The 24,076-nt window shown below is 50.4% G+C and overlaps 1 protein-coding gene across 1 annotated transcript; it reads left to right on the top strand.

The window, feature by feature from the left end:
• The first annotated feature begins 3,739 nt into the window (after window positions 1-3,739).
• Window positions 3,740-23,879, top strand: LOC125637910 (uncharacterized). The gene is given in 5 exon segments (XM_048852980.2): window positions 3,740-4,326; window positions 4,839-4,968; window positions 5,073-5,189; window positions 22,043-23,537; window positions 23,539-23,879. Coding segments are annotated over 5 exon segments (2,244 nt in total). The 5' UTR covers window positions 3,740-4,002; the 3' UTR covers window positions 23,717-23,879.
• Window positions 23,880-24,076: the final 197 nt, after the last annotated feature.

Below are 24,076 nucleotides of genomic sequence, written 5' to 3'. Positions count from 1 at the left end.
CTATGAAATCCATGCTAAGGAAGTTCATAGATGACGACCCGTGACACTGGGACAAGCTACTACCAACCTTATTGTTTGCTGTACGGGACGTCCCCAGGCCTCCACAGGCTTCTCACCTTTCAAGCTACTTTATGGGAGACAGCCATGGGGGATCCTTGACCTCCTGAAGGAGACCTGGGAAGAGCAGGGATCCCTGGTCATGGGGTAACTTCCCTTCATACTTTAACTATGCGAACAACTCCAGAAGTTGGGAGTGTTCAGGTGGGCGAATCTACTGCCAGTGCAACAGACCCAAGCCCACCAATACAACTGAGGGGTGAGGCTGCGCTCTTTTGAACCCAGGGCTAGTGTCCTGCTCCTGCTACCTTCAGCCGAGTCCAAGCTGCTTGCTAAATGGCAGGGCCCTTTCAATGTGGTCCGACAGGTAGGGCCAGTGGACTATAAAGTACGGCTACTGGGAAGGAGGAAGGAAGTCTGGACTTACCATGTGAACCTCCTGAAGGAGTGGAAAACTCAGGAAGGGCTGCTGATCACCCTGTATCCCCCAGAACTGGAGCTAGGTCTCTTGGCCAGTGACCCCGTCAACACCCATCATGGTCAGGGCAGAACTGGACCCAAGGCAACAGAGGGAGCTGCAACAACTAGTCCAGGCCTTCCCCACTGTGTTATCGACCCACCCAGGGCAGCCTAGACTGGTAAGTCACCACATCACCACCCACGTCAAAGGGTCCGTGACAACCACCGACCCCTACCGAAGAAGATGTGGGATGTGGTCCAAAATGAGCTCCAGACTATGCTAGACATGAGAGTAATAGAAAAATTGCGGAGCGAGTGGAGAAGTTCCATTGTGCTGGTCCCAAAGCCAGATGGGACCATACAATTTTGCATAGACTTTCAAAAAGTGAATGCGATCTTGCGATTCTATGCTTATCCCATACCATGGGTAGACAATTTCCTCGAGCGACTGGGTAATGGCAATTTCATCTCAACGCTAGACTTGACAAAGGGGTGTTGGTAAATTCCCTTGACCCCGGCTTCCTATGAGAAGACAGCCTTCCCTACCCCATTTGGATTGTACCACTTAGTTACCATGCCTTTTGGTCTACGTGGGACTGCTGCCACATTCCAACAACTCATGGACCAGCTGTTGCAACCCCACCGCCAATATGAAGTGGCCTACATAGATGATATAGTGGTGTACAGTCATACGTGAGAGGAACACCTCTGATACCTCAAGTCCATGCTATAAGCCCTGGGGGAAGCTGGACTCACGGCCAACCCTGCTAAATGTCACCTCAGACAATTGGAAGTAACTTACCTGGGATACACCATGGGGTGATGGACCCTGCATCCACTTGTGGACAAGGTACAAGCTCTGCAGGACTGCCTGATGCCAATGACAAAGAGACAGGTATGCTAATTCTTAGGCTTGGCAGGGTACTACCGCTGCTTTGTGCTGGATTTCGCAACACTCGCGGCACCCTTGTCAGACCTAACCAAGAGCTCCCAACCCCGAAAGATCCAATGGTCAGCAGAATGTGAGAGAGCCTTCCAGGATCTAAAGGACTGACTGACTACGGCATCAGTCCTATTCTACCCAGACTTCGCTAAGCCCTTTATACTTCAGACGGATGCATCCAAAGTGGGGCTGGGAGCAGTGTTGTTCCAGAAGATCAAGGGAGAAGAACATCCAGTCCTCTTTTTGAGCCAAAAGTTGTTTCCCCAGGAGCAGAGGTATTCAACCATAGAGAAGGAGGCCTTGGTGGTAAAGTGGCTGGTCAATGCACTAAGATACTACCTGCTGGGGAACCCCTTCCAGTTTGTCACAGATTATTCATCACTCCAATGGCTCAACACTATGAAAGATACCAATGCTTGAATTATGAGGTGGTACCTATTGCTCCAGCCCTATGACTTCAAAGTAGCCCATTGACCAGGTAGGGCACACGCAAATGTGGACTTTTTCTCCCAGGCGGGAAGTGAGGAAGGAAAAGAGGGACCACCACCGGACACCCTCTTAAAAGGGTGTGTGTGTGACGGGGCACACTTGCCCCACACTGATACTGTGAGGGTTAAATCTACTCTCTGGGCCAAGGAGGCCACGACTTGGCCCTGCTGGTCATGCTCCGGCTGGAGACTAGGTATAAAAGGGAGCAGCTCGACTCATTCAGGGCTGACCATCCAAGAGGGTAATAACCTCTGCCTTTTCAGCTGGGGTTAACTCTTCACATACCACTTCTCTCGAGAGAAGTGTTGCTATGGTGTTCAGCCATCAAATCAGTTAGAGGGGCAGTCTGAGAATCCTCCTCTGCACAGCATGGCATGTTTACAATGGCTTCTCCATTGTCATCTGCTTTTAACCTGCTTATCAGCAGTCTGTGGAGCAACCTTGATGCAGGACCTTTGCGTATTCTAGGTAACATTGGTAACCCTTTCCACAGCCTTCCTGCCTGGGTTCTGCATTTTGTACCTTTCTACAGGGAGTAACACCAGCTCCAACCCCCTGCATCAACTGATCATTCACACACATTGCGACTACACCAGGCTATCTGAGCAGCTTAGCTCTTTGTGAGGATTTCCTGAACTATGCCTATCATAGTCTTTAAAGCTTCCCCAAACTTTTGCACAAGTTCAGCCATCAGCTCCCCCTCTGCCTCAGAGCCACCCTCCAGGGACTCTCCAGTGAGATCCAGGGGTCCTGTGACTTTTCTCCCATCCAGGAGATGAAATGGGGCACTCCATGTGGCCTCTTGGGGCACTCCAGGGTAAGCAAATAGACAGGTACATCCCAGTCACTCACCCTCTTGTATGCATATGTTCCTGTTGAGGAGATTTCACCACCTCCCTAGGTAACCCATTCCAGAGCTTTGCCACCCTCCTAGTGAAATAGGGCTTCCCAATATCCAACCTAGACTTCCTGCATTGTAACTTGAGACCATTGCTTCTTGTTCTGTTGTCTGCCACCACTGAGAACAGCCGAGCTCCATCCTCTTTGGAACCCCCCTTCAGGTAGTTGAAGGCTGCTATCAAATCCCCCGTCACGCTTCTCTTCTGCAGACTAAATAAGCCCAGTTCCCTCAACCTCTCCTCATAAGTCATGTGCTTCAGCCCCCTAATCATTTTTGTTGCCCTCCGCTGGACTCTCACAAAATAGCTGCCCCTATTCTCAGAGTTTGCTTCTGGGAATTCAGAGACATATTCCCTTTTGATACAGGTCATATTATCTTATTTCCCACCAACGCATCAGCTGAGAAATTCTTAAGAACTCCCACATTGAAAGTACCCCGTAAACCTTCCCACTCTCATTCAATGTCAGCTAAAGGCTCCATGGTTTTCAACTGCCCCAAGACCAGGAGTTTTACCTCCTCCCCTAGGAGATCACCCTCTTTAGTCACCTCTTTCCGATGAAGTGAGCTGTAGCTCACGAAAGCTTATGTTCAAATAAATTGTTTAGTCTTTAAGGTGCCACAAGTCCTCCTTTTCTTTTTCCTGACTAGAGACATCTGTGCTCCAGTGTCTCCCCAGCCCTGGCACAGGCTACCGTTGACCTCGGCCTTTTTAATAAACTCTTGGTCTGGGTCCAGGAGATCAGACCTGCCAAAATTAACTCGAGCTCGGGCTGCCACCACTGAAGTCTCTGCCTGGGGGGCAGCGGGTTTCACCTGGGCAGCTCAGGGCGGGGATCTGGATCCCCCAGACATGGGGCATCACTTTGTCACATAAGTGACACTTCCTTGGGCCCTCCCTGGGTTTCGTCCCCTCTGCCCAGGAACAAGCCGCGGGCCCCCTTCTACTCCAGGCTCTCGCCCTTCCCCGTGGGCCCCGCACTCCAGGAGGGGCAGCACGGGGCGGTCCCAGTGAACTCCCACCGCAGCTGCCCCTGCCGGGGATCTCGCCCCTGCCGCAGCCCGCGCCTCCTCCGAGCCGCCCGCGATCGATCCACGAGGGGCGAGTCCCGGCCCCTGGACTTGGGACCCCGGTTTGCAAAGTATCCGCCGCTTTATGCCCCTGCCCCGGGGCCTGGGCCAGGGCAGCGGCTTGTCTCCAGCAGCCTCGGGCCGGCCCCGCCCCGCGTCCCCCCGCCCCGCGGCAGATGCTCCCAGCCGGGCCGCACGGGGGGCGCGGGGCGGGGCCGGAAGGTCCCTGCGTGGGGGCCTCCCCCGGCGGCTGGAGCGGGAGGCGCAGGCGCGGGGCCGTTGGCGGCGGGCGGGGCTGCAGCGGAGCGGGGCCTTCCCGGGCACCTGGGGCGGGAGGTCGCTGCCGGGGCGGAGGAAGCGGCCGGGGCCGGAGCCGAGCCCGGCGATGGCTGCAGCGGGGCCGGCGCAGGTAGGACGCGGGGCGGGGACTCCCCGGCCGGGCACTGGCTGGGGCCGAGGGGGGCCGGGACCGGGTCCCTCCCGCGCTAGTGACCCCGGGGCTGGGGGCTGCCGCACTCGGAGCGCTGGGGCCGGGGAGCGGCGCTGGGGGCCCCGGGCCGGGCGGACACGCGGAGCCGGGCCGAGGAGCCCCGAGGCGGCCGAGCCGGGGGCGGGAGCGGGGCCGAGCCCAGGCCTGGGGCGGAGGCGGGGACTCCGGCCGGGGGAGGAGCCTGGTCCCTGCCCTGGGATTCGGGCCCTTCCCAGCGCCCCGCCCCAGAGCCCCGTGGGGAGCCCAGGGCGACTCCTGTCGCCGGCCAGCAGGGCCCGAGTCCCCGGGGGGCTGTGCGGGGGGGTCTCCCTGGGTCACAGCTGCTGGGCTGGGGGTTCCCCGGGAGCCGCTGCCCTCGAACCCGCGTCCCCTGCTGAGAGCCCGGGCTGGGGCTGGCGCGGAGGGTGCTGAGTGTGTAACGCTTGTGCCAGCAGCTGCGGGTGGCGTTTGAGGACGTGGCTCTGTATTTCAGCCGGGAGGAGTGGGGGCTCTTATCCCGGCCAGAGAAGCAGCTGTACCGGGACCAGATGCTGAGGAATTACCGGGCCCTCGTTTCCTTGGGTAAGGATGAGATCGGGGCCCTGTTGTGCTGGGCTTCACCAACATATAAATGTGTCCCTGCTCCCAAAACTTTAGTACAAAACTGATTATTTCCCCCCAAACAGGCTATTCAGGTTCCACACCCGACATAATCCACCAGATCGAGCTAGGGGAGCCAGAGCTCTGGACCTGGGATGCTGAGAACTCCCGGCAAAGCTCGGGGCCTGAGAGCCCCTCCTCAGGTGAGTCATAATAATCCAGTCCCTTCTGATTTACACTTCTGCTAGTGGAGAGCTCCTTAATGTAGAAAGCACAAGCAGAGCGAGATCCATTGGCTGGGAGCTAAAGGGGACAAATGGAGGCTGGGAATTAGGGGCCAATGTTTATCTGGGAGGGGAATGAACCACTGAGAGAGCTCCCTTAGGGACAGGTTGGATTCTCCATCACTGGGAGCCTGTCAGTGGAGATGGGGCGTCTCTTTCTCAAAGCCCTGCTGTAACTCAGCCAGCAGTTACTGGGCTGGAGGCAGGAATGGCTGGGGGAGATTCTCTGACTAGGATAGGCTGGAAGGGTACAATGAGCCTCTCTGGTCTTGACATTTATGAATCCTAGAAACATAGGATTAGAAGGGACTTCGGTAGGTCATCTAGTTCAGTCCCCTGCACCGAGGCGCATATCTACCGTATATACTCGTTCATAAGCCAAATATTTTTGGTAAAAAAGTGACACATCAAAGAGCGGGGGTCGGCTTATAAATGGGTGTACACCAAAATTTGAAGATTTTAAACTCTATGGAATTGTCAAATTCAATATCTAATACATTGTCGTTTTGTTTACCTGGAGCGTCTGGAGGCATGGAGCCCCTCAGCTCCCTGTGGCCATGGTTCGCTGTTCCCAGCCATTGAGAACGGCGAACCGTGGCCACAGGGAGCTGAGGGGCTCCATGCCTGCAGACGCTCCAGGTAAACAAAACGTCCCCACCCACCAGCGGCTTATCCTGACAGGCTGGGAGCCAGAGTTTGCTGACCCATTTATTGATGTCAATAGTGCAGCCTTTTAAAGTTGCAAAGCCTTTGTTTAGTGGACTAGATTGGCTTGAAAGGAATACTAAAAGAGCAGTGCTGCAGATCTGCATGACATTTGACCCATGCGTTCCACAAAATGCTAGGCCTTACAAGTCAATCAGAAAAGTACAATGAACAACAGTACTATAGCAGTGGTGTCTGTCCGCTACTGTGTAATTTGATCTCTTCATGCATTTCTACCAATGGAACTCATAAGTCTTGAGCCAATATGAAAATATAACATGCAGAATTGATGGAATCTCTAATAAAATTGAAATAGCCTGTTATCCCCACAGACATGCCAATCTACAGGGCTGCTTTGAAATAAACAAAGAACAATAATAATTTGACAGTGATATAGCAGGTGACATTCCTATATAAAGTCCTACAAAATCTATAACTACAATAATAATCTATTTTCATACTAGTATTTAAAATGAACAACGGTGAAATCAAAAGAAAAAGGTCTGCTTATTATGCAGCATTCAAACTTAAAGTTGTTGAATATGCAGAAGCAAACAATAATTGTGCTGCTGCTCGTGAATTCTGTATCAATGAGAAGCAAGTAAGAGAATGGCGAAAAAATAAAACAACACTAAAAGACATGCCAAGAAGCAAGAAAAAATGTCCAACGAGGTGCGCTTCATTTCCTGAGCTGGAGAAAGATCTCAATAATTGGGTTGTTGAATGTCGACAAAATGGGTACATTGTCACTCGAACTGGAATTCGTCTGCGTGCACTGCAAATGTCAAAAGACGACAAATACAAGTCAGTAAAGCCATCAATGTTTGTCGCATCAGCAGGTTGGTGTACTCGCTTCATGAACCGTCATGGTCTCTGTCTTTGTCAGCGAACAAAGATAGCACAAAAACTGCCGAGAGATCTAGAAGAAAAAATCGAATCTTTCCAAAGGTTTATTATAAAATATCGAAAGGAATATGCATTTGAACTGTCAAAAATAGGAAATATGGACGAAACACCAATGACATTTGATTTCCCGAGCAACAGAACGGTAACTGGTGTTGGTGAAAAAACAGTTTTTAATTAAAACCACTGGCCATGAAAAAATCCATTTACAGTAGTTTTATCGTGTTTGGCAAATGGATCAAAACTCACTCCTGTTGTTATTTTTAGAAGAAAAATCTTGCCTAAAATCATGAAATTTCCTGCTGGTATCATCGTATGTGCACACGAAAAGGGATGGATGGATGAAAGTGGGACTATTGAATGGCTGGAAAAAGTGTGGAATAAGAGACCAGGAGCACTTTTCAAGAAACCTGCTATACTTGTTTGGGACATGTTCAGGGCACACAAGACGGATGAGGTGAAAAATGTGGCCAAAAATATGAAAACTACTTTGGCTGTAATACCTGAAGGCTTAACTTCAGTTCTACAACCGCTTGATGTCTGCCTGAACAAACCCTTTAAAGACAGGCTATGCAAAATGTGGTCTGAATGGATGTGCTCAGGCATGGCAAAGTTGACAAAAGGCGGGAATCTTATGAAGCCCGAAATCAGTCTGGTCACCCAGTGGATCAAGGACGCATGGGTGTCCATTCCCTCCACAATTATAGAAAAATCATTTAGGAAAGGCTGTATCAGCAGTGCACTCGACGGGTCAGAAGATGATGCCATGTTTGATGATGACATGACAGAGGCTGATGATGAGAAGTAGTCTGAGTCTGAAGATGATACTGCCGACATCTACGATGACAATGCAGGTGCAGATGTGACTGAAGCTGAGTTTAATGAACTGTTTGGTGAATCAGAGGCTGATTCAGACTTCGAAGGATTTTAAGACTTTTTAAAGTCTCGTATTGTTCTAAGTTACTTGTTCTAAATATCCATTTACTGATTTTAAATATTGACTGTAATTTTGAAGGTGAGTACATATTTGTTCAGTTATTATTGTAACAACAACAGGTTTTTCGTTAGATTACATTAAAATAATTCTAGCAAAACTTTTGAGTGTTTCTTGTGATGCCAGCTTTTAAAATATAGCAGGGGTTAGAAAACTTTGGCTCCTGGCCCATCAGGGTAAGCCGCTGGTGGGTCGGGGCGTTTTCTTTACTTGGAGCGTCTGCAGGCACAGAGCCCCTCAGTTCCCTGTAGCTGCGGTTTGCCGTTCCCAGCAAATGGGAGCTGCGGGAAGTGGCGCCACTTTCCACAGCTCCCATTGGCTGGGAACGGCAAACCATGGCCACTGGGAGTTGAGGAGCTCCGTGCCTGTGAACGCTCCAGGTAAACAAAATGTCCAGGCCCGCCAGCGGCTTACCCTAACGGGCCAGGAGCCAAAGTTTGCCAACCCCTGAAATATAGGGTCGGCTTATGAAAGGGTCATACAGTTTTTGCTATTTTTACCTATCCATCTTGGGGGGGGTTGGCTTATAAACGGACGGGCTAATGAACAAGTATGTGCAGTAGTCCATCCCTGACAGGTGTCTATCTAAACTGTTCTTAGAAACCTCCAAAGATGGAGATTCCACAACCTCCCCAGGTAATTTGTTCCAGTGCTTAATTACCCTTACAGTTTGGAAGTTTTTCCTAATATCTAACCTAAATCTCCCTTGCTGAAATTTAAGCCCATTACTTCTTGTGCTGGCCTTGGGAGAACAGTTTATCACCCTCCTGTTTGTAACAGTCTTCGAGAATGTAAAGGCTGTTATCAGGTCGTGCCCCCTGCCCCCCTCCCCCAGTCTTCTCTTCTCCAGACTAAACAAACCCAATTTTTTTCAATCTTTTTCTCATGGGTCATGTTTTCTAGGTCTTTAATCATTCTTTTTGCTCTCCTCTGATCCTCTCCAGTTTGTCCATATCTTTTCTGAAGTGTGGGGTCCAGAACTGGATACAGTACTCCAGTTGAGGCTTTATCAGTGCTGAGTAGAGTGGAAGAATTACTTCTAGCATCTTGCTTGCAGCACTCCTGCTAATACATCCCAGAATAATATTTGCTTTTTTTCCCCAAAAAAACTATTCCATTGTTGACTCATATTTAGTTTGTGATCCACTATAACCCCAGATGGTTCTTGCAGTACTCCTTGCTAGGCAGTCATTTCCCATTCTGTATTTGTGTAATTGATTATTCCTACCTAAGTGTAGTACTTGGCATATGGTCTTATAGAATTTAATCCTATTTAATTCTAACCATTTCTCCAGTTTGTCAAGATCATTTTGAATTCTAATCCTGTGCTCTAATACGCTTGCAATACCTCCCATCTTTAAATTGTTTGTAAACTTTGACTGTATTCTCTATGCCGTTGCCAAATCATTTATGAAGATGTTGAATAGAACTGGACCCAGGCCAGATCCCTGTGGGATCCAGCTCATTTTGAACCATAACCACTACTCTCTGAGTGTGGTTTTCCAACCAGTTGTGCAGTTATAGTAGGCTTGTGTCAAGGTTCCTTCCCCACTCTGAACTCTAGGGTACAGATGTGGGGACCTGCATGAAAGACCCCCTAAACTTATTTTTACCAACTTAGGTTAAAACCTTCCCCAAGGTACAAGCTTTGCCTTGTCCTTGAACAGTATGCTGCCACCAACAAGCGTTTTAAACAAAGAACAGGGAAAGAGCCCACTTGGAGACGTCTTCCCCCAAAATATTCCCCCCACCCCTACACTCCCTTTCCTGGGGAAGGCTTGATAATAATCCTCACCAATTGGTACAGGTGAACACAGACCCAAACCCTTGGATCTTAAGAACAATGAAAAATCAATCAGGTTCTTAAAAGAAGAATTTTAATTAAAGAAAAGGTAAAAGAATCACCTCTGTAAAATCAGGATGGTAAATACCTTACAGGGTAATCAGATTCAAAACATAGAGAATCCCTCTAGGCAAAACCTTAAGTTACAAAAAGACACACAAACAGGAATACACATTCCCTCCAGCACAGCTTATTTTACAAGCCATTAAACAAAAGAAAATCTAACGCCTTTTCTAGCTAGATTACTTACTAACTTTACAGGAGTTGTAAGGCTTGCATTCCTGATCTGTACCTGGCAAAAGCATCACACAGACAGACCAACCCTTTGTTCCCCCCCTCCAGATTTGAAAGAATCTTGTCCCCTCATTGGCCATTTTGGGTCAGGTGCCAGTGGGGTGACCGTAGCTTCTTAACCCTTTACAGGTGAAAGGATTTTGCCTCTGGCCATGAGAGATTTTATAGCACTGTATACTGAAAGGTGGTCACCCTTCCCTTTATATTTATGACAGTTTGTCTAAGCTATGTTTCTCTAGTTTGTTTATGAGAAGGTCATATAAGACAGTATCAAAAGCCTTACTAAAGTCAAGATGTGACATCTGCTGCTTCCGCCCTATCTACAAGGCTTGTTAACTGCCAGAAAAGGATGTTAGGTTGGTTTGATGTAATTTGTTCTTGACAAATCCATGCTGACTGTTACTTATTACTTTTACTCCTGCGGAATCATAGAATCATAGAATATCAGGGTTGGAAGGGACCCCAGAAGGTCATCTAGTCCAACCCCCTGCTCGAAGCAGGACCAATTTCCAGTTAAATCATCCCAGCCAGGGCTTTGTCAAGCCTGACCTTAAAAACCTCTAAGGAAGGAGATTCTACCACCTCCCTAGGTAACGCATTCCAGTGTTTCACCACCCTCTTAGTGAAAAAGTTTTTCCTAATATCCAATCTAAACCTCCCCCACTGCAGCTTGAGACCATTACTCCTCGTTCTGTCATCTGCTACCATTGAGAACAGTCTAGAGCCATCCTCTTTGGAACCCCCTTTCAGGTAGTTGAAAGCAGCTATCAAATCCCCCCTCATTCTTCTCTTCTGCAGGCTAAACAATCCCAGCTCCCTCAGCCTCTCCTCATAAGTCATGTGTTCCAGACCCCTAATCATTTTTGTTGCCCTTCGCTGGACTCTCTCCAATTTATCCACATCCTTCTTGAAGTGTGGGGCCCAAAACTGGACACAGTACTCCAGATGAGGCCTCACCAATGTCGAATAGAGGGGAACGATCACGTCCCTCGATCTGCTCGCTATGCCCCTACTTATACATCCCAAAATGCCATTGGCCTTCTTGGCAACAAGGGCACACTGCTGACTCATATCCAGCTTCTCGTCCACTGTCACCCCTAGGTCCTTTTCCGCAGAACTGCTGCCTAGCCATTCGGTCCCTAGTCTGTAGCTGTGCATTGGGTTCTTCCGTCCTAAGTGCAGGACCCTGCACTTATCCTTATTGAACCTCATCAGATTTCTTTTGGCCCAATCCTCCAATTTGTCTAGGTCCCTCTGTATCCTATCCCTCCCCTCCAGCGTATCTACCACTCCTCCCAGTTTAGTATCATCCGCAAATTTGCTGAGAGTGCAATCCACACCATCCTCCAGATCATTTATGAAGATATTGAACAAAACCGGCCCCAGGACCGACCCTTGGGGCACTCCACTTGATACCGGCTGCCAACTAGACATGGAGCCATTGATAACTACCCGTTGAGCCCGACAATCTAGCCAGCTTTCTACCCACCTTATAGTGCATTCATCCAGCCCATACTTCCTTAACTTGCTGACAAGAATACTGTGGGAGACCATGTCAAAAGCTTTGCTAAAGTCAAGAAACAATACATCCACTGCTTTCCCTTCATCCACAGAACCAGTAATCTCATCATAAAAGGCGATTAGATTAGTCAGGCATGACCTTCCCTTGGTGAATCCATGCTGGCTGTTCCTGATCACTTTCCTCTCATGCAAGTGCTTCAGGATTGATTCTTTGAGGACCTGCTCCATGATTTTTCCAGGGACTGAGGTGAGGCTGACTGGCCTGTAGTTCCCAGGATCCTCCTCCTTCCCTTTTTTAAAGATTGGCACTACATTAGCCTTTTTCCAGTCATCCGGGACTTCCCCAGTTCGCCACGAGTTTTCAAAGATAATGGCCAATGGCTCTGCAATCACAGCCGCCAATTCCTTCAGCACTCTCGGATGCAACTCGTCCGGCCCCATGGACTTGTGCACGTCCAGCTTTTCTAAATAGTCCCTAACCACCTCTATCTCCACAGAGGGCTAGCCATCTCTTCCCCATTTTGTGATGCCCAGCGCAGCAGTCTGGGAGCTGACCTTGTTAGTGAAAACAGAGGCAAAAAAAGCATTGAGTACATTAGCTTTTTCCACATCCTCTGTCACTAGGTTGCCTCCCTCATTCAGTAAGGGGCCCACACTTTCCTTGGCTTTCTTCTTGTTGCCAACATACCTGAAGAAACCCTTCTTGTTACTCTTGACATCTCTGGCTAGCTGCAGCTCCAGGTGCGATTTGGCCCTCCTGATATCATTCCTACATGCCCGAGCAATATTTTTATACTCTTCCTGGTCATATGTCCAACCTTCCACTTCTTGTAAGCTTCTTTTTTATGTTTAAGATCTGCTAGGATTTCACCATTAAGCCAAGCTGGTCGCCTGCCATATTTACTATTCTTTCGACTCATCGGGATGGTTTGTCCCTGTAACCTCAACAGGGATTCCTTGAAATACAGCCAGCTCTCCTGGACTCCTTTCCCCTTCAAGTTAGTCGCCCAGGGGATCCTGGCCATCCGTTCCCTGAGGGAGTCGAAGTCTGCTTTCCTGAAGTCCAGGGTCCGTATCCTGCTGCTTACCTTTCTTCCCTGCGTCAGGATCCTGAACTCAACCAACTCATGGTCACTGCCTCCCAGATTCCCATCCACTTTTGCTTCCCCCACTAATTCTACCCGGTTTGTGAGCAGCAGGTCAAGAAAAGCGCCCCCCCCCAGTTGGCTCCTCTATCACTTGCGCCAGGAAATTGTCCCCTACGCTTTCCAAAAACTTCCTGGATTGTCTATGCACCGCTGTATTGCTCTCCCAGCAGATATCAGGAAAATTAAAGTCACCCATGAGAATCAGGGCATGCGATCTAGTAGCTTCCGTGAGCTGCCGGAAGAAAGCCTCATCTACCTCATCCCCCTGGTCCGGTGGTCTATAGCAGACTCCCACCACTACATCACTCTTGTTGCACACACTTCTAAACTTAATCCAGAGACACTCAGGTTTTTCTGCAGTTTCGTACCGGAGCTCTGAGCAGTCATACTGCTCCCTTACATACAGTGCTACTCCCCCACCTTTTCTGCCCTGCCTGTCCTTCCTGAACAGTTTATAACCATCCATGACAGTATTCCAGTCATGTGAGTTATCCCACCAAGTCTCTGTTATTCTGATCACAGTCCCAGTGCCCTCTCTATTACGCAGGTGGGGTAACTGAGGCATGGCCTGGGGCGTAGCAGGGGTTGAGCACCTCCAGGGAAAATTAGAACCTGGCTTGGGGGGTCCACGAATTTTAAATCAAAATGGGGGTCCTCGGGTTGCTAAAGTTTGAGAACTGCTGCACTAGGTAAATGCAGCCCCTAAATGCCTCTATAGACATCACTCTTTCCCTCAGCACCCTTCAAATCTCCCACCCCACATTGTCCCATATCACTATCCTACCCCTCTTCCAAGTTCATCACAGCCCCATCTCCAGTCCATTTCTTTGTCATGGCTTTGAGGCCCCATCATTTTTAGGTACCATCCTAGGTCACAGATATCCAATGAGTAGGAAAGATAGGAAGTATGACAGTAAGACTCCCTGGCTTAACCAGGAGATCTTCAATGACCTGAAACTCAAAAAAGAGTCATACAAGAAGTGGAAACTAGGTCAAATTACAAAGGATGAATATTAAAAAAACAAATCCACAAGCATGTAGGGACAAAATTAGAAAGGCCAAGGCAAAAAACAACATTAAACTAGCTAGTCATATAAAGGGGAACAAGAAAGCATTTCACAAATACATGGGAAACAAGAGGAAGACCAAGGACAGGCTAGGCCTATTACTAAATGAAGAGGGAAAGACAATAAGAGAAAACGCAGCAGTGGCTGAACTGTTAAATGCCTCTTTTGTTTCAGTTTTCACCGAAAAAGTTAGCTGTGATCGGTCAACTAACATAGTGAACATCAGTGGAAATGGGGTAGGATCTGAGCCTAAAATAGGAAAAGAAATAGCCTTGAATTATTTAGACATGTTAGATGTCTTCAAGTCAGCAGGGCCTGATGAAATACATGCTAGAATATTAAGGAAATGGAAGAAGAGATCTCTGAGAACTCGTGGAGGATGGTAGAGAAACCTGAAGACTGGAAAAGGGCAAATATAGTACCTAGCTACAGAAAGGGGATAAGGACAACTCAGGGAATTATAGACCAGTCAGCTTAAGTTCAGTACCTGGAAACATAACAGAGCAAACAATCAAACATTCTACTTGTAAGCACCTAGAAGGAAATAAAGTGTACTCCTGAGGGAATTCAGTGCCAAAAAATGAAAAATTCTCCGCCAAAAAAATGAGAAATTATGTGCACAATATTTTAAAATTCAGCAAATTTTATTAGTCAATAAATACATGTGGCTCCAGCATGGCAGTGGAGAACACAGGCCACTGGCTGCACTAAGGTGGGAGATCACTCTGAAGCCCTCACCTCCCACAGTACAGAGATTCAGCAGTGATCCATCTGTGTGTGTCAGTAGATCTGGCACTGGGGGTCAGACGAACACCTGGCTAGAAAGACACGCCTGTTGTTCCATAGACCACATCACCTTCTTCTAGGCTTCCAACACCTCAAAAAATCATATCAAGGCAAGGGGTGCCCTAGAGATTTTTCAGATGGGTATCATGCTTCTGCCCCTCCTGACTCAAGCTGTTGTGCTGATGCTCTATGGCCCTGGGCACCTGGATACAGACATAGCTCAGCCAGGGGCAAAAACCTGCTCGCAGCCTGGAAGAGCACTGGCCCTTGGCAGAGAAGGCGCTGTCTTCTCAAGCTTCCCACCCCACCCTGCCTCTGCCACTTCACTTCACATGTGACCTCTCAACTGGAGAAACTTGTCCCTGGTGAGCAAGGATAAAGCTGGGAATGACTCAGGGCAGGGCAGGATCAGGCACGTATGATGAGTGTGAGTTCATGCCACATAGAGGATGCCATTTTGTAGAGTAGGTCTCAGGCACTTGCAGCGTTTCACTGTAATGCTCTAAAACTGCCCCATGTTCCAGGCAGCTGCTGCTGCTGGGGGGGGGGGGGGGGGGGGAGCAGACCTGTTTGGGGGCCAGACAAAATCATCCTGTGGGCCAGGATTTGGGAGTACCCTGGTGTATGGGCTGGATGTGAGGGAGAGGGGGTGGGATGGCCTTTGTCACTTCCCCTGCCCTACCGCTCTCTGTGACACAAAATCTTTGTCATTTACATAGCTTCAGTGTCCATGCTTAGCACAGCCCTCAGCCTTAACAAGGTTTGTGATGGTCTGTAGATCAAAGTTCCTGCTGTGTGGCAGCCATTCACCCCTTCCAGCTCAGCAGTGTCACTGATTGGGTTGTAATACAATGCAAACATGTTTTTTTAGGTTACATCACACAAACCCTGAGTGACTTGTCATCCCCTCAAACCCCCACCCTCTTAAGGATTTTAGGTTTAGTTTAGATTTAGTTTGGCACAAAGAATGAAACATGAGGCCAAAGGTAAATGACTTCTTTAGAAGGAATTCCTTGAAAAAGACTCACTCCCCCGCAGGAATAAGCTACATTGTGCTAAGCAGCTTTATACCAGTCTCACTGCATCCACATGAGGGGATTGTAGCCCCTCAGCTAGTTTCAAACCAATATAGTTTAAACAGTGCAAACACTGGGGAACATGACTCATGCTACAAAACAGGAGAAAGTGACTAATTAGCCACATGTAAATAAAAACTTCTGATTGAAATAAAACCAAAATTGGTGTGAAAAGAAACCCCAGACCCTGTTTGTTAGCACTTAGAGCCCCTAGTTCTGGATGAGGGCCCCATTGTGTCAAGTGCTGCCTGTATCCTGGGCAGGCTACAATTTAAGCCTAAAACAAGACCCAAGAAGTACATGGCGCACGTGGGAACAGGTGCTAGGCGCTGCACAAACACTATAGGGTATCATAGAATATCAGGGTTGGAAGGGACCTCAGGAGGTCATCTAGTCCAACCCCCTGCTCAAAGCAGGACCTATCCCCAATTTTTGCCCTGGTTCCCTAAATAGTCCCCTCAAGGATTGAACTCACAACCCTGGGTTTAGCAGGCCAATGCTCAGACCACTGAGCTATCCCTCCCCCAGAAGGGGGCTGTTTGTGATGGGTTACACTCAGCCCTGGTCTACACTAGGACTTTAGATCGAATTTAGCAGCGTTAAATCGATTTAAACCTGCACCCGTCCACACAATGAAGCCCTTTATTTCGACTTAAAGGGCTCTTAAAATCGATTTCCTTACTCCACCCCTGACAAGTGGATTAGCGCTTAAATTGACGTTGCCGGCTCGAATTTGGGGTACTGTGGACACAATTCGATGGTATTGGCCTCCGGGAGCTATCCCAGAGTGCTCCATTCTGACCGCTCTGGACAGCGCTCTCAACTCAGATGCACTGGCCAGGTAGACAGGAAAAGAACCGCGAACTTTTGAATCTCATTTCCTGTTTGGCCAGCGTGGCAAGCTGCAGGTGACCATGCAGAGCTCATCAGCAGAGGTGACCATGATGGAGTCCCAGAATCGCAAAAGAGCTCCAGCATGGACTGAACGGGAGGTACGGGATCTGATCGCTGTTTGGGGAGAGGAATCCGTGCTATCAGAACTCCGTTCCAGTTTTCGAAATGCCAAAACCTTTCTGAAAATCTCCCAGGGCATGAAGGACAGAGGCCATAACAGGGACCCGAAGCAGTGCCGCGTGAAACTGAAGGAGCTGAGGCAAGCCTACCAGAAAACCAGAGAGGCGAACGGCCGCTCTGGGTCAGAGCCCCAAACATGCCGCTTCTATGATGAGCTGCATGCCATTTTAGGGGGTTCAGCCACCACTACCCCAGCCGTGTTGTTTGACTCCTTCAATGGAGATGGAGGCAATACAGAAGTAGGTTTTGGGGACGAAGAAGATGATGAGGAGGAGGTTGTAGATAGCTCACAGCAAGCAAGCGGAGAAACCGGTTTTCCCGACAGCCAGGAACTGTTTCTCACCCTAGACCTGGAGCCAGTACCCCCCGAACCCACCCAAGGCTGCCTCCTGGACTCAGCAGGCGGAGAAGGGACCTCTGGTGAGTGTACCTTTTAAAATGCTATACATGGTTTAAAAGCAAGCATGTGAAAGGATTACTTTGCCCTGGCATTTGCGGTTCTGCCTTTGCAAAAGGTTTCTGGGGAGGGCAGCCTTATTTCGTCCTTCATGGTAGGACACTTTACCACTCCAGGCCAGCAACACGTACTGGGGAATCACTGTAGAACAAAGCATTGCAGTGTATGTTTGCTGGCATTCAACCAAAATCCGTTCACGCGGTGGGAGGAGGCAAAATGCGACCTTGTAACGAAAGCACATGTGCTATGTATGTAATGTTAACTTTCAAGGTTTACCCTGAAAGAGTGTAGCCACTGTTTTATAAAATGTGTCTTTTTAAATACCGCTGTCCCTTTTTTTTTCTCCACCAGCTGCATGTGTTTCAATGATCACAGGATCTTCTCCTTCCCAGAGGCTAGTGAAGCTTAGAAAGAAAAAAAAACGCACTCGCGATGAAATGTTCTCCGAGCTCATGCTGTCCTCCCACACTGACAGAGCACAGACGAATGCGTGGAGGCAAATAATGTCAGAGTGCAGGAAAGCACAAAATGACCGGGAGGAGAGGTGGAGGGCTGAAGAGAGTAAGTGGCGGGCTGAAGAGAGTAAGTGGCGGGCTGAAGACAGGGCTGAAGCTCAAAGGTGGCGGCAGCGTGATGAGAGGAGGCAGGATTCAATGCTGAGGCTGCTGCAGGACCAAACCAGTATGCTCCAGTGTATGGTTGAGCTGCAGCAAAGGCAGCTGGAGCACAGACTGCCACTGCAGCCCCTCTGTAACCAACCGCCCTCCTCCCCAAGTTCCATAGCCTCCACACCCAGACGCCCAAGAACACGGTGGGGAGGCCTCCGGCCAACCAGCCACTCCCCCACAGAGGATTGCCGAAAAAAAAGAAGGCTGTCATTCAATAAATTTTAAAGTTGTAAACTTTTAAAGTGCTGTGCTTAAAGTGCTGTGTGGCATTTTCCTTCCCTCCTCCACCACCCCTCCTGGGATACCTTGGTAGTCATCCCCCTATTTGTGTGATGAATGAATAACGAATGCATGACTGTGAAGCAGCAATGACTTTATTGGCTCTGCAAGCAATGATTAAAGGGAGGAGGGGAGGGTGGTTAGCTTACAGGGAAGTAGAGTGAACCAAGGGGCGGGGGGGTTCATCAAGGAGAAACAAACAGAACTTTTACACCGTAGCCTGGCCAGTCATGAAACTGTTTTTCAAAGCTTCTCTGATGCGTACCGCGCCCTCCTGTGCTCTTCTAACCGCCCTGGTGTCTGGCTGCGCGTAACCAGCAGCCAGGCGATTTGCCTCAACCTCCCACCCCGCCATAAACGTCTCCCCCTTACTCTCACAGATATTGTGGAGCACACAGCAAGCAGTAATAACAGTGGGAATATTGGTTTCGCTGAGGTCTAAGCGAGTCAATAAACTGCGCCAGCGCGCCTTTAAACGTCCAAATGCACATTCTACCACCATTCTGCACTTGCTCAGCCTGTAGTTGAACAGCTCCTGACCACTGTCCAGGCTGCCTGTGTACGGCTTCATGAGCCATGGCATTAAGGGGTAGGCTGGGTCCCCAAGGATACATATAGGCATTTCAACATCCCCAACAGTTATTTTCTGGTCTGGGAATAAAGTCCCTTCCTGCAGCTTTTGAAACAGACCAGAGTTCCTGAAGATGCGAGCATCATGCACCTTTCCCGGCCATCCCACGTTGATGTTGGTGAAACGTCCCTTGTGATCCACCAGAGCTTGCAGCACTATTGAAAAGTACCCCTTGCGGTTTATGTACTCGGCGGCTTGGTGCTCCGGTGCCAAGATAGGGATATGGGTTCCATCTATAGCCCCACCACAGTTAGGGAATCCCATTGCAGCAAAGCCATCCACTATGACCTGCACATTTCCCAGGGTCACTACCCTTGATATCAGCAGATCTTTGATTGCGTGGGCTACTTGCATCACAGCAGCCCCCACAGTAGATTTGCCCACTCCAAATTGATTCCCAACTGACCGGTAGCTGTCTGGCGTTGCAAGCTTCCACAGGGCTATCGCCACTCGCTTCTCAACTGTGAGGGCTGCTCTCATCTTGGTATTCATGCGCTTCAGGACAGGGGAAAGCAAGTCACAAAGTTCCATGAAAGTGCCCTTACGCATGCGAAAGTTTCGTAGCCACTGGGAATCGTCCCAGACCTGCAACACTATGCGGTCCCACCAGTCTGTGCTTGTTTCCCGAGCCCAGAATCGGCGTTCCACAGCATGAACCTGCCCCATTAGCACCATGATGCATGCATTGTCAGGGCCCATGCTTTCAGAGAAATCTGTGTCCATGTCCTGATCACTCACGGGACCGCGCTGACGTCGCCTCCTCGCCCGGTATCGCGTTGCCATGTTCTGGTGCTGCATATACTGCTGGATAATGCGTGTGGTGGTTAATGTGCTCCTAATTGCCAAAGTGAGCTGAGCGGGCTCCATGCTTGCCGTGGTATGGCGTCCGCACAGAAAAAAGGCGCGGAACGATTGTCTGCCGTTGCTCTGACGGAGGGAGGGGCGACTGACGACACGGCTTACAGGGTTGGCTTCAGGGAGCTAAAATCAACAAAGGGGGTGCCTGTACATCAAGGAGTATTTCAGGCAGGACTGCACGGAGGGTTCCAATAAGAAATGGTGCACCTAAGTTATCGTTGTTATTGGAACAAGGAGGTTAGCCTGGCCTCTGATTGATACATGGCTAGATTTACCTCGCTGCACCTTCTCTGTGAGTGACTGCAGTGTGACCTAGAGGAATGAGTCCCCTAGACAGGGGAGGAGGCAAATGAGTACAAAACAAATCTGGTCTATTTCTTGTTTTGACCCACTCCATCTATCTTTTACATCTTTGGCTGGCAGCAGACGGTGCAGAAGGACTGCATGCCATCCACATCTCATGGCTGCTTGGCAGAAGATGGTACAGTACGCCTGCTAGCCATCCCCATCTCTTGCCTGCCTGGCAGAAGATGGTGCAATACGACTGCTAGCAATCCTCATCTCTTGCCTGCCTGGCAGAAGATGGTACAGTACGACTGCTAGCAGTCCGTATCGCCTGCCTGCTCACCATAAGACGGTTCAATAGGACTGACTGCAGGACTAAAGAGAATGACCTGGTCAAGTCACTCCAAATTTAGTCCCTGCGCCCATGTCTGCCCAGGCCCTCCCAGCCGACGTGGCCAGGAGCACCTCGGACACGACGAGGACGACTACCAGTCGTACTGCACCGTCTGCTGCCAGAAGGCAAGGGGTTGCTGCTACTGTGCAGCAAAGCCGTACCGCGTCTGCCAGCACCCAGGAGACATAGGGTGACGGTTACCTGAGCGGGCTCCATGCTTGCTGTGGTATGGCGTCTGCACAGGTAACTCAGGAAAAAAGGCGCGAAATGATTGTCTGCCCTTGCTTTCACGGAAGGAGGGAGGGAACGGGGGCCTGACGACACGTACCCAGAACCACCCGCGACAATGTTTTAGCCCCATCAGAGCGCTCCATTGTGACTGCTCTGGACAGCACTCTCAGATGCCCGATTGTTTGCCATTGCTCTGACGCTGGGAGGGGCGCTTACAGGGTTGGCTTCAGGGAGCTAAAATCAACAAAGGGGGTGGCTTTACATCAAGGAGTATTTCAGGCAGGACTTCACAGAGGGTTCCAATAAGAAATGGTGCACCTAAGTTATTGTCCTTATTGGAGCAAGAAGGTTAGCCTGGCCTCTGATTGATACATGGCTAGATTTACCTCGCTGCATCTTGACTGCAGTGTGATCTAGAAGAATGAGTCCCCTAGACAGGGGAGGGGGGGGAAGCAAATGAGTACAAAACAAATCTGGTCTATTTCTTGTTTTGACCCACTCCATCTATCTTTTACATCTTTGGCTGGCAGCAGACGGACTGCATGCCATCCACATCTCATGACTGCTCGGCAGAAGATGGTACAGCACGACTGCTAGCAGTCCGTATCGCCTGCCCGCTCACCATAAGACGGTTCAATAGGACTGACTGCAGGACTAAAGAGAATGACCTGGTCAAGTCACTCCAAATTTAGTCCCTGTGCCCATGTCTGCCCAGGCGCTCCTGATCGACCTCACAGAGGGAACGGGGGCCTGACGATACGTACCCAGAACCACCCGCGACAATGTTTTAGCCCCATCAGGCATTGGGATCTCAACTCAGAATTCCAATGGGCAGCGGAGACTGCGGGAACTGTGGGATAGCTACCCACAGTGCAACGCTCCGGAAGTCGACGCTTGCCTCGGTACTGTGGAAGCGCTCCGCCGAGTTAATGCACTTAATGCACTTAGAGCATTTACTGTGGGGACACACACACTCGAATTTATAAAACCGATTTCTAAAAAACCGACTTCTATAAATTCGACCTTATTCCATAGTGTAGACATACCCTCAGAGCCCTCCTGCTTCTAGAGCATCCAAGAACCTCCCTGAGTCAGGCTGCAGATTTGTCACAGCATTTTGTATCAGAAATTATGGAGCAGTTACAGTAAATTTAGTAAAAGTCACAGGTCACATGTATTTTTAAAAAAACCTGCCCTCCTCCTGCCAAGGGGGCACAAACCGCCCAAAGAAGCACCTTCCCCCCAGCGCTGCAACCCTAACCCCAGCCTGGTAGAGGTGATCTGGGTGGCAAAGCCATTCACTGAAGTTTGGCCCGTTTCCCCCACCATCATGACTGGGGGCGGTGGCAAATCTGAGTGTCACTGTAACCCCGCAGGCCAGGTCTCAGTGCCCGGAGCGAGGTGTTGGGTCCAGCCCTGTGGGACAGGAGCTGCCATTGCAGGGTGAGGCACCCATCCCAAAAACAGTCACTGACAAATGGGGAAATTGTTCCATCTGGGACATTTTTTCATAGCCTTAACTGTGAGCTAACACCAGGATTGTCTCTGCTCTCTCCAGCAGGACTCAGGATCCCGGGAGGAACGAGGACACAGTCTGAATGTGGGGAGAGCGCAGCAGGAAAGGATCCCACATCCCACAGAGGGATCTGTGCACAGGACACAGTCCATCCCCGAGGTAAACTCAGCCAGAGACTGGACCTGGCTGCACACCAGAGACTCCCCATGGGCCAGCGCCCCCACTGCTGCATCAATTGTGGCAAGAGGTTCAGCAACTCCTCCGCACTGACCCAGCACCAGCGAACACACGCGGGGGAGATGCATCGCTGCGCTGACTGTGGCAGGAGCTTCAGACAGTTCTCAATCCTGAGAATACACCGGCGTACGCACACCAAGGAGCGGCTCTACTGCTGCACTGACTGCGGCAAGGGCTTTGCACGGAGCTCAAACCTAAGAATACACCAGCGCACGCACACCGGGGAGCGGCCGTACCACTGTGGTGACTGCGGCAAGAACTTTGCAGAAAGCTCAACCCTGAGAAGACACCGGCGCATACACACTGGGGAGCGGCCCTACCACTGTGCTGACTGCGGCAAGAGCTTTGCACGGAACTCAAGCCTGAGAACACACCAGCGCACGCACACCGGGGAGCGGTCATACCACTGTGCTGACTGCGGCAAGAGCTTTGCACGGAACTCAAGCCTGAGAACCCATCAGCGCGCACACACCGGGGAGTGGTCATACCACTGTGCTGACTGTGGTAAGGTATTCAGCAGTGCCAAGACGCTGACCCTTCACCAGCCCATGCACACCGGGGAGCGGCCACACCGCTGTGCTGACTGTGGCAAGGGCTTTGGACGGAGCTCACACCTGAGAACACACCAGCGCACACACACAGGAGAGCGGCCACACCGCTGTGCTGACTGTGGCAAGGGCTTTGCACAGATTTCACACCTGAGAGTACATCAGCGCACACACACCGGGGAGCGGCCACATCGCTGTGCTGACTGTGGCAAGGGCTTTGCACAGATTGCACACCTGAGAGCACACCAGCGCGCACACACTAAGGAGCGGCCGCACCACTGTGCTGACTGCAGCAAAGGCTTTGCAGAGAGCTCAAAGCTGAAAAGACAACAGCGCACAAACACCGGGAAGCAGTCGCACCGCTGTGCTGACTGTGGCAAGGGCTTTGCAGAGAGCTCACACCTGAGAAGACACCAGCGCACACACACCGGGGAGCGGCCGCATCGCTGCGCTGACTGCGGGAAGGGCTTTGCACAGATTGCACACCTGAGAGCACACCAGCGCACGCACACCGGGGAGCGGCCGCACCGCTGTGCTAACTGCGGCAAGGGCTTTGTACAGATTTCACACCTGAGAGTACATCAACGCACGCACACCGGGGAGCGGCCGCATCACTGTGCTGACTGTGGCAAGGGCTTTATACAGATTTCACACCTGAGAGTACATCAGTTCACGCACACCGGGGAGCGGCCGCATCACTGTGCTGACTGTGGCAAGGGCTTTGTACAGATTTCACACCTGAGAAGACACCAGTGCACACACCAGGGAGTGGCTGCACCACTGTGACGATTCTGGCAAGAACTTCAGCAAAACGAGTGCACTGACCAAGCACCAGTGCACGCACACTGAGGAAAGGCCATTCCAATGCACTGACTGCGGCAAGAGCTTTACATGGGCCTCCTTGATATCACATTGGTGCATTCACAGCTGAGAGCAGCAGTACAGCTGTGCTGACTGGGGCAAGCACTTTGCTTGATTGGCCAACCTAACCCGGCACCAGGTCCTCACACCAGTGCCCCTCTGCCACCGCCAGGGCCTGAGGGGCTTCTGGCAGCCCATGGGCCTGACACAGCACCAGCAGATGGAGACCAGGGAGTGGTCCTGTCCCCATGAGGCCAAGCAGAGACTGCCGGGGGGCAGGGAAGGGGACTTGGTTGAGCAGCGTGGGGAAGAGCAGACAGGTAGAGGGAATTTAGAGCAGATGGTCACAGCCTTCTCCATTAGGGAGCTGTCCCCCCCATGTAGGTGGGATCCAGCCAGGTCTCTCTCTGTCTCCATCCCAACTCACTCA

This window comes from Caretta caretta, chromosome 6 (genome assembly GCF_965140235.1).
Source record: "Caretta caretta isolate rCarCar2 chromosome 6, rCarCar1.hap1, whole genome shotgun sequence".
Taxonomy (NCBI): Eukaryota; Metazoa; Chordata; order Testudines; family Cheloniidae; genus Caretta; species Caretta caretta.
This window is presented reverse-complemented; position numbering and strand designations above follow the sequence as displayed.